At 44.5% G+C, this 16,719-nt stretch overlaps 1 protein-coding gene across 5 annotated transcripts in view; it reads right to left on the bottom strand.

The window, feature by feature from the left end:
• LOC118393245 (smoothelin-like) overlaps positions 1–16,719 on the bottom strand; it is a 56,104-nt gene that overhangs the window by 31,138 nt on the left and 8,247 nt on the right. For all 5 annotated transcript variants that reach the window (XM_035785739.2, XM_035785734.2, XM_035785735.2 and 2 more), the window contains exons 3-6: positions 14,748–15,613; positions 13,712–13,757; positions 8,600–9,250; positions 1,793–1,863 (exon numbers count right to left, since the gene is read on the bottom strand). In XM_035785739.2, the coding sequence (XP_035641632.1) occupies positions 1,793–1,863; positions 8,600–9,250; positions 13,712–13,757; positions 14,748–15,599 (1,620 nt within the window). In that variant the 5' untranslated portion in view covers positions 15,600–15,613. The remainder of the gene's footprint in view (positions 1–1,792; positions 1,864–8,599; positions 9,251–13,711; positions 13,758–14,747; positions 15,614–16,719) is intronic.

Below are 16,719 nucleotides of genomic sequence, written 5' to 3'. Positions count from 1 at the left end.
GGAGGTGGCTTGGGACTGTAGGGAGGTAGCATGTGACTGTAGGGAGGTAGCATGTGACTGTAGAGAGGTGGCATAGACTGTAGGGAGGTGGCATGGACTGTAGGGAGGTGGCATAGACTGTAGGGAGGTGGCATAGACTGTAGGGAGGTGGCATAGACTGTAGGGAGGTGGCATGGACTGTGGGGAGGTGTCATGGACTGTAGGGAGGTGTCATGGACTGTAGGGAGGTGGCATGGACTGTAGGGAGGTGGCATGGACTGTATGGAGGTGGCATGGACTGTAGGGAGGTGGGAGGTGGTATGGACTGTAGGGAGGTGGCATGGACTGTAGGGAGATGGGATGGACTGTAGGGAGATGGGATGGACTGTAGGGAGATGGGATGGACTGTAGGGAGGTGGCATGGACTGTAGGGAGGTGGCATGGACTGTAGGGAGGTGGGAGGTGGCATGGACTGTAGGGAGGTGGCATGGACTGTAGGGAGGTGGCATGGACTGTAGGGAGATGGCATGGACTGTAGGGAGATGGCATGGACTGTAGGGAGGTGGCATGGACTGTAGGGAGGTGGGAGGTGGCATGGACTGTAGGGAGGTGGCATGGACTGTAGGGAGGTGGCATGGACTGTAGGGAGAAGGCATGGACTGTAGGGAGGTGGGAGGTGGCATGGACTGTAGGGAGGTGGCATGGACTGTAGGGAGGTGGCATGAACTGTAGGGAGGTGGCATGGACTGTAGGGAGATGGCATGGACTGTAGGGAGGTGGCATGGACTGTAGGGAGGTGGGAGGTGGTATGGACTGTAGGGAGGTGGCATGGACTGTAGGGAGGTGGCATGGACTGTAGGGAGATGGGATGGACTGTAGGGAGATGGGATGGACTGTAGGGAGATGGGATGGACTGTAGGGAGATGGGATGGACTGTAGGGAGATGGGATGGACTGTAGGGAGATGGGATGGACTGTAGGGAGATGGGATGGACTGTAGGGAGGTAGAATGGACTGCAGGGAGGTGCAGAGATAAATCTCAGGAGGGATGGGATGGGGCATAGAGAGAATGAAGTGCCCAGTGCATCTCCCTCCCTCTCGGTCTGTTTCTCATACCCTACAAGGACACTCTTTGTTTGATAAACACCACGTCCGCCCTGCTCGCTCGCTCTCTCTCCCTCCCTCCCTCCCTCCCTCTCACGCTCTTATTAGGCACATGAGGCACTTGCTTTTAGGGGCAAAGCAAGTGCTTTGTGACAACAATGATACATTTAAAAAAAAAAAAAAAGAATATAATTAAGTATGACATTTTAAGGCAAGAGGAAAACCATGACTGTTCAACTTACATTTATTGATAGCTTTTAAAGGCATCACATGCAAAACTCAGGTTTAACACGTTACAGTCATTTAAAGTCCAACTCCAGTCTCCTTTTCACCTCATTTAACATCTGATTTACTTAACAAAAGGCACACCTCAATAGGTGGTCCAGGTATGACATGTCATGGCACAAGTGGGGGGGGCTTTCCTTTTTTGTTCTCTATTGCTCCTCTGTTGTTCGTCAAGCAAGTGGGGAGGCCGATGACATCACATCAAACCATCTCCTTAAATGCCCTATTCCTTGAAGTTTGCAGTTGTGTAAAAAAAAAATGCTTTGCTGAAAATATATATGTTTTACCCTTCAGTGTGTACTGTACACATTACTGTATTTATACTTGGGATACTGTGTTTCAATTGGATAAGTCAAAAAAATTGCTGTAGTGTGTCTTTAACCCTGCGTTTCTGCCAGGACAGGAGGAGTGGAGTGTTACAGTACCTTGAATGAGGATCCAGAAGTGAGGCTGGAGGGGGTCTTGAAGGGGGTCGCTCTCAGACCCATGGTCAACTCTGCCAGGGAGAGAGAGAGAGAGAGAGAGAGAGAGAGAGAGAGAGAGAGAGAGAGAGAGAGAGAGACATACAGTGAGAGACTTACAGTGAGAGACTTACATGGAGCTGAAGTGTCAAAAGCTCTATAAAACAATGTCACAGCACACCACCAGTGTTTAACCATAAATAGTTACATGTTAAATGGACTCAAGTCCCTAAAGCATATGTTTTTGTATATTGTACATGATGATGTGAATATGGCTCTGAGTGTCCATGAGGGGACCATCCCTCACTTACATAAGCCGTCATGGTGCCTTCCTGTATTATACTTATGCAACAAAAAATATTCTCCTGAGCCATTTACTTCATATAATATTCTTATCTTGTATTATTTCTTATTGTTGTTGCATTGTTGAGAAGGAACCTGCGAGTAAGCATTTCTTTGGACGGAGTATACCATGTGTATCCTGTGCATATGACTAATAAAACTTTAAATGGTGTCACAAAGGATGGTAGTGAGTCACACTATGGACCCCGTCACCGCTAATACAAACACCCATGTTCCATCTTTCTCTGCACACATACAATGTCATGTGACCTGTGCACCAACACCAACACACAGTAAACTGGGGACCAACATAATACGTTTTTTTTCTGGATCAAAAAGGGGCTTAGGTGGTTGGGTGTGGCAGGGGGGCGTGGTAATGTGCACGGTCAGCCCGGTAGAAAACATCTTAGAGGCCTCCACCTTGGCAGTGTAGGGAAATGCTTTAATATTTAAGCCAATTACCTGTCATTCTCAAAATTTCTCCATGAAGATGAAGATAAATAGTTTCAGTTTTAAAGCACATATTCTGCAATCCTACACATTTTCTCATAGAGCAGAGAGAGAAAATGTTGCCGTTTTATAGCTAATTTCCTGCAATTCTATGCATTTTGACATGGCTAATGCTGTGTTCCTTTGTTCAAACATAATCAAATCAATACTGCTAAATTCAATGTTTTGGCAATTTTAAATTTTCCCTGACTGTCTAGCTTTTACTTAGATGATTGATAGTATTCTAATATTATATTTATATATATAAACAATATATAGATACATTTATTAAGCGTTTTTCCATTCCGAAAATGAATTTTTTTAAATTACAGTGCATTCGTAAAATATTCAGAACGTAACAACATTTTGTTACATTACAGCCTTATTCTATAATTGATTCAATTGTTTTTTCCCCATAACAACAAAGAAAAAACAGGTTTTTAGACATTTTTGCAAAGTTATAAAAACAAATGAAGTAAAACATTTACATAGGTATTCAGACCCTTTACTCAGTACTTTGTTAAAAGCACCTTTGGCAGCGATTACAGCCTTGCGTCTTCTTGGGAATGATGCTACAGGCTTGGCACACCTCTATTTTGGGAGTTTCTCCCATTCTTCTCTGCAGATCCTCTCAAGCTCTGTCAGGTTGGATGGGGAGCGTCGACGCACAGCTATTTTCAGGTCTCTCCAGATATGTTAGATAGGGTTCAAGTCTGGGCCCTGGCTGGCCCACTCAGAGACTTGTCTTGAAGCCACTCCTGGATTGTCTTGGCTGTGTGCTTAGGGTTGTTTTCATGTTAGAAGGTGAACCTGTGTGCTTAGGGTTATTATCCTGTTGGAAGGTGGACCTTCGTCCCAGTCTGAGGTCCTAAGTGCTCTGGAGCAGGTTTTCATCAAGGATCTCTCTGTACTTTGCTCCGTTTATCTTTCTCTCAATCCTGACTAGTCTTCCAGTCCCTGCCACTGAAAGACATCCCCACAGCATGATGCTGCCACCACCATGCTTCACCGTAGGCATGGTTCCAGGTTTCCTCCAGACGTGACGCTTGGGATTCAGGCCAAAGACTTCAATCTTGGTTTCATCAGACCAGAGAAGGAAACAGTGGGTTAACTGCCTTGCTCAGGGGCAGAACGACAGATTTGTACCTGGTCAGCTCGGGGATTCGATCCAGCAACTTTTTGTTTACTCCCCAATGCTCTAACCACTAGGCTACCTGCTTTTACTGAGGAGTGGCTTCTGTCTTGATTTTTGCTCTGACATACACTGTCAACTGGGACCTTATATAGACAGGTGAGTGCCTTTGCAAATCATGTCCAATCAATTTAATTTACCACAGGTAGACTGCAATCAAGTTGTAGAAACATAAAGGATGATCAATGGAGCTCAATTTTGAGTCTCTTAGCAAAGGGTCTGAATACTTATGTAAATAAGGTATTTCCGTAATTTTTCATTTGAATACATTTGCAAAAATGTCTAAAACCTAGTTTTTTCTCTTTGTCATTATGGGGTTTTGTCTGTAGATTGATGAGGAAAACAATTAATTTAATCAATTTTAGAATAAGGCTGTAACATAACAAAATGTGGAAAAGTCAAGGGGTCTGAATACTTCCTGAATGCACTGTATATATTTTTACACTGTTTTACACATAAGACAGCAGCTATGTCAATTTAACCACATCTGTAAAACAGAAGTGCCTGTTTGATCCATTCCAGTGTTCTGTACTGTACACTCAGGACTGTTGTTAGGAGCTGCTGGGTGAACACAAGACATTCTCCAAACCGGTCTTCAGTCAGTGGCAGGGAGCTTCCAAAAAAGGAACCCAAAGGCATTAGAGCAAAATTGGGCTTAACGCCAGCCTCTTGAAGAAGCCCAGTGGAGCTGTCAGAGGGTCTGGGAGGAGGGAGATGAGGCGAGGGGGCTAATCAGAGTCTGACTGGGTGCTGTAATAGTCCGGCTCCAGGCAGGGTCTTAAGTAAACTGTTTGGGTTGGAGGTCCTAGTGGTTGGAAAGTGCTGGAGCACATGACTGGTTGTTTGGACAGATGTCCACAGCAGCTGTGAACAGGCCGCTTCTGAGACACATCAAAACACTAACATACACATACACAAAAAGATGAACAGAAACATACACAGACAAGTAGGTGTCCAGCTCAGGCTTCATACTGTACGTATTAGGAAGGTGGATATTGCTTGTCTGCTTGCCGCTAACAATAGCAGGCTTGTAATTGTGCGTGCATGTTGCAGATGGCTCGTTGAACGGTTGAAAATCTTAACTGAGATAATGCTGAAACATATTTTAATTTGCGCTGAAAACAAAATGATGGAAATGTTACCTTGCAAATTCATGGTGTGAAATAGGCTTTTAGAAGTGCAGTCTTTATTTTATTGCTTATTATTATTATCGTTAATACAGTCTTTATTTTATTGCTTATTAATATCGTTAAGTCTTTATTTTTTTACTTACTATTATCGTTAATACAGTCTATTTTGTGTTACTTATTATTATTGTTAATACAGTCTTTATTTTTTATTACTTATTATTATTGTTAATACAGTCTCTATTGTATTACTTATTATTATCGTTAATACAGTCTTTATTTTTTACTTATTATTATTGTTAATACAGTCTTTATTTTTTATTTGTTACTTATTATTATTGTTAATACAGTCTTTATTGTATTACTTATTATTATCCCTAATACAGTCTTTATTTTTTATTTTGTACTTATTATTATCATTAATACAGTCTTTATTCTATTACTTATTATTATCATTAATACAGTCTTTGGTGTGCTTATCAATGCACAAGCACCTTTTCCCCCACTCATATCAATATATATTTTTGTGTTACATTGTGTGAAGTTTACTAAATGTGTAAAGTGATATATTTTAACATGTAAAAAAACAAAAAGAAAATTGTTAATAAAATATTTAATCAATGGTCAGAATCTGATTTCATTGGTCCTCAACTCTCGGCTCAGTCATTTCATTCAGGGTAAGTGAAGTTCGCCGCGAGTATAGAGACAAAGTAGAATCTCAATTCAACGGCTCAGACACAAGAGGTATGTGGCAGGGTCTACAGTCAATCACGGATTACAAAAAGAAAACCAGCCCAGTCACGGACCAGGATGTCTTGCTCTCAGGCAGACTAAATAACTGTTTTACCCGCTTTGAGGACAATACAGTGCCACTGACACGGCCCGCAACTAAAACATGCGGACGCTTCTTCACTGCAGCCGACGTGAGGAAAACATTTAAACGTGTCAACCCTCGCAAGGCTGCAGGCCCAGACGGCATCCCCAGCCGCGCCCTCAAGAGCATGCGCAGACCAGCTGGCTGGTGTGTTTACGGACATATTCAATCAATCCCTATCCCAGTCTGTTGTTCCCACATGCTTCAAGAGGGCCACCATTGTTCCTGTTCCCAAGAAAGCTAAGGTAACTGAGCTAAACGACTACCGCCCTGTAGCACTCACTTCCGTCATCATGAAGTGCTTTTAGAGACTAGTCAAGGACCATATCACCTCCACCCTACCTGACACCCTAGACCCACTCCAATTTGCTTACCGCCCAAATAGGTCCACAGACGATGCAATCTCAACCACACTGCACACTGCCCTAACCCATCTGGACAAGAGGAATACCTATGTGAGAATGCTGTTCATCGACTACAGCTCGGCATTTAACACCATAGTGCCCTCCAAGCTCGCCATCAAGCTCGAGACCCAGGGTCTCGACCCCGCCCTGTGCAACTGGGTACTGGACTTCCTGACGAGCCGCCCCCAGGTGGTGAGGGTAGGCAACAACATTTCCACCCTGCTGATCCTCAACACTGGGGCCCCACAAGGGTGCGTTCTGGGCCCTCTCCTGTACTCCCTGTTCACCCACGACTGCGTGGCCACGCACGCCTCCAACTCAATCATCAAGTTTGCGGACGACACAACAGTGGTAGGCTTGTTCAGTGGTACGCCAGTTCCTCGGCGTACACATCACAGACTAACTGAATTGGTCCACCCACACAGACAGCATCGTGAAGAAGGCGCAGCAGCGCCTCTTCAACCTCAGGAGGCTGAAGAAATTCAGCTTGTCACCAAAAGCACTCACAAACTTCTACAGATGCACAATCGAGAGCATCCTGTCGGGCTGTATCACCGCCTGGTACGGCAACTGCTCCGCCCACAACCGTAAGGCTCTCCAGAGGGTAGTGAGGTCTGCACAACGCATCACCGGGGGCAAACTACCTGCCCTCCAGGACACCTACACCACCCGATGTCACAGGAAGGCCATAAAGATCATCAAGGACAACAACCACCCGAGCCACTGCCTGTTCACCCTGCTATCATCCAGAAGGCGAGGTCAGTACAGGTGCATCAAAGCTGGGACCGAGAGACTGAAAAACAGCTTCTATCTCAAGGCCATCAGACTGTTAAACAGCCACCACTAACATTGAGTGGCTGCTGCCAACACACTGACTCAACTCCAGCCACTTTAATAATGGGAATTAATGGGAAATTATGTAAAATATATCACAAGCCACTTTAAACAATGCTACCTAATATAATGTTTACATACCCTACATTATTCATCTCATATGTATATGTATATACTGTATTCTATATCATCTACTGCATCTTTATGTAATACATGTATCACTAGCCACTTGAACTATGCCACTTTGTTTACATACTCATCTCATATGTATATACTGCACTCAATACCATCTACTGTATCTTGGCTATGCTGCTCTGTACCATCACTCACTCATATATCTTTATATACATATTCTTATCCCCTTACACTTGTGTCTATAAGGTAGTAGTTTTGGAATTGTTAGCTAGATTACTTGTTGGTTATTACTGCATTGTCGGAACTAGAAGCACAAGCATTTCGCTACACTCGCATTAACATCTGCTAACCATGTGTATGTGACAAATTAAATTTGATTTGATTTGAGTTAGCCTGCCCCGAAGCAGGTTAGTTCTGAAGGATTTCTTGCCATAGAACTTCACCTGGCTAAAAGGTGAGCCACTTTCATATGACTGGTTATCCCAAGTTGAACTGAGAGTTGACTAACGTCACCTTGCCAACTCCTCAAAACCTGCTTCTTAGGATACCCCTCAGGAGTAGGATAAAGTTACGTTTAGCGATAACACCTGTTTTCAACATTTGTGTTGACAATGTATGCCCAAGTACTAGAGTACAGTGTGAGTGTTTGTTTGGCATTTACAGAGTGGTATACAGACCATAGTCTGTTGTGGATGTCGCCAACTCTGCAGGAATGCAACAGAAAGACAACAGTGTATTGTGCTGTTAGACCATACAGTTTACTCAATAATTGCCCATTGTTGTGTGTCCTTGATCCCATACCACCCTCCAACCCCCTCCACCTCCACACAGCGTGCCTGCCCATCATAGAGACAATGCTGCTCGTCCACAGCAGAACCCTGCTCCCACACACACACACACTCCCTGGCCCTAACCCTGGCCCTGGTCTGTCCCCAGCCTGGGGTTCAGCCCTGCTGACTTACCCATACAAATGCATTCCATTTCTATGGACTGACCCCTGTCCCTGATCTCAAGGCTGATATTAACATGCAGAGGTGGAGCTGGGACAGAACAGGAAACATCCAGTATCTACACAATCTGTCTCCACAAACAGACACAGTGCCTATGATCTGCTGCAGTACACTGGGCTGAAGGGATGGAAAATGGCTCCACTGTTAATGTTTTCTGATCTAAGATTTAAAAGGGAGAAAAATATTTAAAGGCAAGTCTATGACTGATGTAGGCTCAAGGCACTCAGTCCGCCTGGTACCACATCATTTCAAATATCAACTTCTGTTTTTGGATTTAACACAAATCTATCAAAAGCTATGGTCTGTACATATAAAGAATCTGGAACCAGAAGTCTATCTAGCATCCATTAGGCAGTGCTCCTACCTGCTCTCTGTCCCAGGGAGTTGGTGGTGATGCGTTGGGCCATGGGGGTCATGGAGGCCAGGTTGCCTCTAGAGGAAGAGGAGGAGGAGCAGGAGGAGGAGGAGGTGATGGTGCGTCCATCTTTGATCTCGATAGTTAGGAAGGTCTTCATGTCGGGGTCTGCCTCTCCCTGGTTCCCTGGGGTCTTGTCTTCCTTTGAGATGCCCGAGGAGTGCTGCAGCTTTTTAGCCGGCTGCTTCGCCCCGCCTACAGTGCTCATGGATTGAGCAGCGGTTTGCAGATCTTTGGTAGCCACGCCCCCTGGCTGAATTGTGCCCTGGCATTGGACAAGGTTCTCTGAGGAGGAGGAAGATGAAGAGTACGATGTAGAAGCTACATGGGGTCTCCCGTGCCTGTCTGTAAGGGATCTGATGGATACTGCTGTGGTCATTGCTGTTTGGTTGACTGGCCCTGCTGCTCGTCCCTCACTCAGCTCGGTGGCTCTGCCTAGGACACGGGCACTGGGGGCTGTCCCATTCCTTAGAGACTGAGAGCTCCTCTTCAGGAACGGGACACTGGGGCTTGGGCTGGGCTCTGTAAACTTGCGCATACGGTCCCGCACAGAGTTAGCCCGGCCAAACGGGGCCAAGACAACCGGCTTCTTTTCAGGCACTGCAAAACACAGACAGCACATTAGTGGAAATTACTTACACACAGTAGCAAAGAACAGAGGACCACAGACACAGTTAAGTAATACAAACTCAGTAGTTAATTACCCAGCTCCCCGGTACAGCTGACACACAAAGACTGGAAACATTTCAAAGTCTTCAGCAGGGCAATATGACTAAAATCCCCAAAACTCAAAGCAGCACACTCACTGCCTTTGTCTCCTCATCCTAAAGCTCTCTACAAATCCCTTGATTTTATTTCCCTTCTCTCACACTCCCTCTCTCTCTCTCTCTTCCTTTTTCCAGCCCCCCTCCTTTTCTTCACTCGCCCTCCCTCATTCTCCCTCTTTTTCAGTGCGTCAGCTTTGGCCATAAGCTGACAGATGTCTAGGTTGCCTGAGTGTTTCTGGATTCCTGTTCCTTTATGTACAGTAAAATTATGGTCTGCTTTCATCAACGGACAAGCTACACACTCTTTTTTTTAGGGAAGCAGTTTCCTCCCGCTTAATAATCTCGATTTAGTGTGCTTGAGAATCACAAGCTTTTAGGAGCCTGGGGCCACAGACAGGAGATTCTAAAGAAGCACTAGGGGCCGAAAGACAACGTCTCCCTTATGGAGGCAAAACATTTGCGGACACAGACCAGTGTTTACATGGGATAGAGAGTTAAAAGACATATGCGCGCACGCACGCACGCACGCACACACACACACACACACACACACACACGATCCTGTGCACTCGTATCTTCCATATTCTATCTCTATCCTGTCCTCTATCGGTGCACCCTCATCCTCCCCTGTATGAAAGGCCCTATACGGCCATGCTGGCCCCGGAAGGCTCCTTCGAATGGAAGCCATTCAACTGATAGGACTTAGGGAGCAGGGCGTCTTGATATTAGAGAAACAGCTATAACTCAGCAGCACCAAGGGCTTCCAGCTCACAGGTCCTCTGGTGTGATGTTATCAACACTGCCGGTGGAGTTTAACAGTAAAGCACAAGTAATGAGTCACACATCCCGGCTGGCTCCCACTTTAAATGTCAGGTTATTACATCTAGAGTGCCTTCAGAAAGTATACCCCATGACTTAATCCATATTTTGTTTTGTTACAAACTGAATTCAAAATGGATTAAATAGATTTTGTTTCTCACCCATCTACAAACAATACCCCATAATGACAAAATCAGGGCTGAGTATGTAAATATCTTCAAATTGGTTTCCTAACTCCCACATGATCAGACTGAGCATTCCAATGGCCAAACGAGGCTCAGCGAAATAAATGATACACACAAAAACATTGTTGAACATTTAGGCTTGAGAAAATAAAACAACAAAATCACATATCTCAGAAATATTTTAAAGACGCACTATGCAGAAATCGCTCTGCCATTTCCCGGTGGCTAAAATTCTAATAGTTCACTTAGTTACAGTTTCTGTGGCAAAACAAGCAAGTACAGTGTAGAGAATCATTGTACCATCTAAACCACTGAAATATATTTTCTATAACCAAAAATATAGTATTTTGATTGAAGCTGGTGTCCAAAACCAAAATTGAAAGGCAAAAACAAAATGTAATAATGGTAAGTATAGAACGAGCGCACATAAAACAAATCTACCGCTTCTTAGATGAGAATGACATATATATAACACACATTTCTATGTGAATTTGGTCAGGTACTGACAAAAAATAAACAGATTTTTACAGAGTTACAGTTCATATAAGGAAATCAGTCAATTAAAATAAATTAATGAGGCCCTAATCTATGGATTCCACACGACTGGGCAGGGGTGCAGCCATGGGTGGGACTTTAAATAATTATTTGACGATAACTAGTATAAAATATATCGATAATTGTGCACATTGTCCACCATTTCACCCTAACTATTAATTTACAAAGTTTACAGGACAAAAAAAAAATCCATCAAAATAAAATAAAAATAAAAATAAATCACACATCTACACACAATACCCTGACAAAGTGAAAACATGTTTTTAGAAATTGTTGCAAATATATTTAAAATTAAATACAGAAATATCTCATTTACATAAGGACTCACACCCCTGAGTCAATACTTTGTAGAATAATCTTTGGCATCGATTACAGCTTTGAGTCGTCTTGAGTATGTTTGTATCAGCTTTGCATGTCTGGATTTGGGGATTTTCTCCCGTTCTTCCTTGCAGATTTCCTCAAGCTCTGTTAAATTAGATGGGGAGCGCCAGTGAACAGCAATCTTCAAGTCTCTCCACAGATTTTCAATGGGATTCAAGTCTGGGCTTCGGCTGGGCCACTCAAGGTCTTTCATATTATTGTTCTGAAGCCATTCCAGCGTTGCTATGGCTGTATGCTTGGGGTCATTGTCCTGTTGGAACATAAATCTTTGCCACAGTCTATGGTTGTTTGCACGCTGAAGCTGGTTCTCATCAATTCATTGTTCCCTCTTTTCTTACCAGTCTCCCAGTCCCTACTGCTGAAAAGCTTCCCCATAGCATGATGCTGCCACCACCATGCTTCACGGTAGGGATGGTGTTAGACGGGTGATAAGCTGTACCTGGTTAATCTTTTGCCTTGTTCTCTCAAAGTCTTTCACGTGCCTTTTTGCAAGCTGGTGCCTTTTTCTCAAGAGTGGCTTCCATCTGTCCAATCTCCCATAAAGCCCAGATTGGTGAAGTTCTGTAAAGCAGGGTTTCCCAAACTCGGTCCTGCCCCTCGGTCCTGCCCCTCTTGTTTCTCCTTTTCTATTGACAAAGCTTTTGTCCGGTTTAAATATTATTGATTATTTATGACAAAAATAACCTGAGGATTGATTTTAAACATCGTTTGACATGTTTCTACTAACTTCTATTCTACTTTTTTGACTTTTCGTCTTGATGTTGAGAGCGCGCATTGTGCCTTTGGATTTCTGAACTAAACGCACCAACAAAACTTAGGTTTTTGACCTATAGAGGGACATTATCGAACAAAACAAACATTTATTGTCAAACATGGAGACCTGGGAGTGCCACCAGATGAAGATCATCAAAGGTAAGTGATTCATTTGAATGTTATTTTGGACTTTTGTGAGCCCTCTCCTTGGCTGGAAAATGGCTGTATAGTTTTTGTGGCTAGGCGCTGACCTAACATAATCGCGTACTGTGCTTTCGCCGTAAAGCCTTTTTGAAATCTGATACAGCGGTTGCATTAAGGAGAAGTATATCTTTAAATGTATGTTAAACACTATCTTTGATCAATGTTTATGATGACTATTTCTGTAATTTGATGTGGCTCTCCGCATTTTCACCGGATGTTTGTTTGAGACAATGATTACTGTACATAATGCACCAATTTCAACTGAGGTTTTTGGACATAAAGATTAACTTTATCGAACAAAACACACATTTATTGTGTAACATGAAGTCCTGTGAGTGCCATCTGATGAAGATCATCAAAGGTTAGTGATTAATTTAATCGCTATTTCTGACTTTTGTGAGCCCTCTCCTTGGTTGGAAAATGGCTGTAGCGTTTCCTGTGACAAGGTGCTGACCTAACATAATCTCATGGTGTGCGTTCTCCGTAAAGCCTTTTTGAAATCGGACACTGTGGTTGGATTTACAAGAGGTTTATCTTTATAATGCTGTATAATACTTGTATGTTTGAGGAATTTTAATTCTGGGATTTCTGTTGTTTTGAATTTGGCGCCCTGCAATTTCACCGGCTGTTGTCGAGGTGGGACGCTATCGTCCCACTTGTACCAGAGAGGTTAAACCATTCCGTAGAGGATTAGACCCACCCGTTGTATAATAAACAAATATTTGCAAAACCAAAGAAATATAGAAACTGACTACACCAGAGGTCATTGGGTTCTTGGTCACCTCCCCTCCTTTTCTCAGCTCTAGGCATAGACTAGTAGCTCCTTGTTTTTTTATTTCCCAATGATGGAGACCACTGTGCTCTTGGAAACTGTCAACACTCTAGAAATTGTTTTATACCCTTCCCCAGATATACGCCTCATCACAATAACATCTTGGAGCTCTACGGACAGTTATTTGGACTTCATGGTATAGTTTCTGCTCTGACATGCACTGTCAACATTGGGACGTTATATAGACAGGTGTGTTTCTTTCTAAATCATGTCCAAACAAGTGAATTGGCCACAAGTGGACTCAAGTTGTAGTGACATCTCAAGGGTGATCAAAGGAAATTGGATGCAGCTCAATTTGGACTGTCATAGCAAAGGCGTGTGAATAGGAACAGTATTTAAATGAGAAATTTATATGTATTTCATTTTCAACAAGCAAATATTTCTAAAAACATGTTTTCACTTTGGCATGATGGGGTATTGTGTGTAAATGGGTGACAACAATATATTTGATCCATTTTGAATTCAGGTTGCAACAACAAAGTGTCAATTAAGTCAAGGGGTAAGAATACTTTCTAAAGGCACTGTACAAACATAGATTCGTTTTTTTATCTGTAAACATGCTCACCTGCATCGCTTGCTTTGCTGAGAGTAGGGAATAAAGTATCTCTGACCTGAAAATGAGAGAGAGAGCGAGAGAGTTTAGGTGAAAATAAAACACAGTAAAGCATCACAGGGCAATAGTGCAGATCCATGGGATGGCAGAAGGCACTGAGGGCATAGAGGATCAAACTGGTCATGGTGGCAACCACATGCACACGCATACAGGTGACCAGGGTAGTGTTTGCATTATGTAACAGTGTTTAGAGCGAGGGATACAAGTTTGTGTCTCTGTTCTTTTTTGGGCTGATCAAGGGGCCATGGGGCCACGATGTGCCTGAACGTCCACAGCGTAATGTCAACATACAGAACACAAGCATATTATTGCAGGGCCCTATAAAAAGAGTATGTAGCCTATGTTGGGTAAACACTCCCGATAAGGGCGATGAAGTGGTGTCATGGTGACCCAAGTCCCTGATGAGAGCTTTGAGCAAACAATAAAGAGACTCAGAATGCTGCAGCATTCTCCTGCCTGTGTGTTTGGCTGTTTCTAGCCAGCCCCAGCGGCTCTCCCTCTGACAACAGGTGAGGGAGACAGATCTGAGGGGAACCAGAACCAGTTGAGCACAATAAAGGACTTGGGCCCGGCTCTGAGGTGCTGAGTTTATTTGTGTAGCAAATTAACCATAGCTTAACAAAGCTATTAAAGACATACAGAGAAAGATGAGGTGTTTATAGTTGCCGACGTGATGAAGGTACTGAGAACTGGTGTTTCAAAATAGAGGGAGGGATGGAAGGAAAGGGAAGGGAAACGGGATACCTAGTCAGTCGCACAACTGAATGCATTCAACTGAAATGTGTTGTCTACATTTAACCCAAGCCCTCTGAATCAGAGAGGTGTAGGAGAGGGACACTAGGAGAGTGAGCGAACATTGTTGCCTCATCATCATTGCTCAACATCCCCCTCTAGTGGTGTACATATACCTACATATTCTCCTGTTCTACCTAGAGACACATCAGATCATACCAGCAAGATTACCCTGGAAGATTAAACAAGAGTGTACCTTCTGTTCCTGGATGTCTCCTTTTCCCTTGGAACTGCCATTGAGCAGGGTACTGTGGGAGTCTGAGGCATTCCTGGATAGGACGGCCCCATCAGGCTGATCACAGTTGGTAGTGGAGCGGTCTTGGCGGGTTTGGGCTGAATGGTGGTTGGTGCTCTCAGCCTCTGAATCTGTGCTGGAGGAGGAGCTACTCATGGTCACCTCTGGCTCTTCCACATGGCCCCGCTCAACAGAAGACACACCCACGCTCAGGTCAGAAGTCCCAGAGTCCAGTCGTTTCCGTGACAGCAGCCCTGCACTGTCAGAGGTCTCAGAGCCTCGAGGGGCTGGCGGTCCTGTGCTGGAGTCTGACGTGCCAGAGTCTAGTCTCGGTCTGAAGCGGGACTCGGAGGCCCCAGAGTCCAGTCTGCCTCTGTGGACTGAACACTGGCTTCTGTCTGACGATCCTGAGTCCACCCTGGTCCTGAAGGCTGAGCCCAGACCCAGGCTCTTTTCTGACGATCCTGAGTCCACCCTGGTCCTGAAGGCTGAGCCCAGACCCAGGCTCTTTTCTGACGCTCCTGAGTCCACCCTGGTCCTGAAGGCTGAGCCCAGACCCAGGCTCTTTTCTGACGCTCCTGAGTCCACCCTGGTTCTGAAGGCTGAGCCCAGACCCAGGCTCTTCTCTGAGGCTCCTGAGTCGAGACGTGGCCTGGAGGCCAGGGTGTGGTCCGAGGATGTCGAGTCAGAGCACTGGCGGTGGGACAGGACCACATCCACCTCTGATGATGTCACAGGGTCCCAGATCTTTGGGTGGTTCAGCAGAGGGCCGGAGACCTCTTTCCTCACAAGGGCGTCCAGAACTAGAACCATGCCTGAGTTGGACCCTACGGAACACAACCACCACAATACAGTGAGTGCACACAGTGGAACATACCCATGATCTAGTTGGAGAGCAAGATGGCGCCGACAGAGATGGTCACCTTGCTTCAGGTCCTTAGGAATCTATGCAGTAATTAGTTTTTTTAATGTATTATTTCTTACATTGTTAGCCCAGAAAATCTCAAGTGTTATTACATACAGCCAGGAAGAACTATTGGATATAAAACGACGTCAATTTACCAACATTACAACCAGGAATACGACTTTCCTGAAGCGGGTGCTTTGTTCGGACCTCTACTCTGGACATGGGATATAATCTCAGAGACTGACCCAAAACAACGCGGTCGCCGCAGGAGAGGCGCACGGAGCGACCTACTGGTCAGACTTAGAAGGCGAGCACACCATCCACCGCTTTCGAGTATATTATTCCCCAATGTCCAATCTCTAGAAAACAAGGTGGGTGAAAATATGGCGCGAGTTGCCTTCCAGAGAGACATCAGAGATTGTAACATTCTCTGTTTCACGGAAACATGGCTCACTCGGGACATATTGTCAGAGTCGGTACGGCCACCAGGTGTCTTCATGTATCGCGCCGACAGAAACAAACATCTTTCTGGTAAGAAGGGCGGGGGTCTTATGATTAACGACTCAGGGTGTAATCATAACAGCATACAGGAACTTAAGTCCTTTTGTTTACCTGACCTTAGAATTCCTTACAATCAAATACCGTCCACATTATCTCCCAAGAGAATTCTCTTCGATTATAGTCACAGCCGTGCATACACTCCCCCACAAGTAGATACCTTGACGGCCCTGAGAGAACTGCACTCCATGTAAACTGCAAACCATCTATCTTGAGGCTGCATTTATTGTAGCTGAGGATTTTACAAAGCTAATAAGAGAACAAGGCTTCCTAAATTCTATCAGCATATCGAATGCTATGCATATAAAGCCCTCCCCCGCCCTCCCTTCGGCAAATCTGACCATGACTCCATTTTGTTGCTCCCATCCTATAGGCAGAAACTAAAACAGGAAACGCCGGTGCTCAGGTCTATCCAACGCTGGTCTGACCAATCGGATTCCACGCTTCAAGATTGCTTTGATCACATGG

Source organism: Oncorhynchus keta, chromosome 14 (genome assembly GCF_023373465.1).
Source record: "Oncorhynchus keta strain PuntledgeMale-10-30-2019 chromosome 14, Oket_V2, whole genome shotgun sequence".
NCBI classification, from domain to species: domain Eukaryota; kingdom Metazoa; phylum Chordata; class Actinopteri; order Salmoniformes; family Salmonidae; genus Oncorhynchus; species Oncorhynchus keta.
This window is presented reverse-complemented; position numbering and strand designations above follow the sequence as displayed.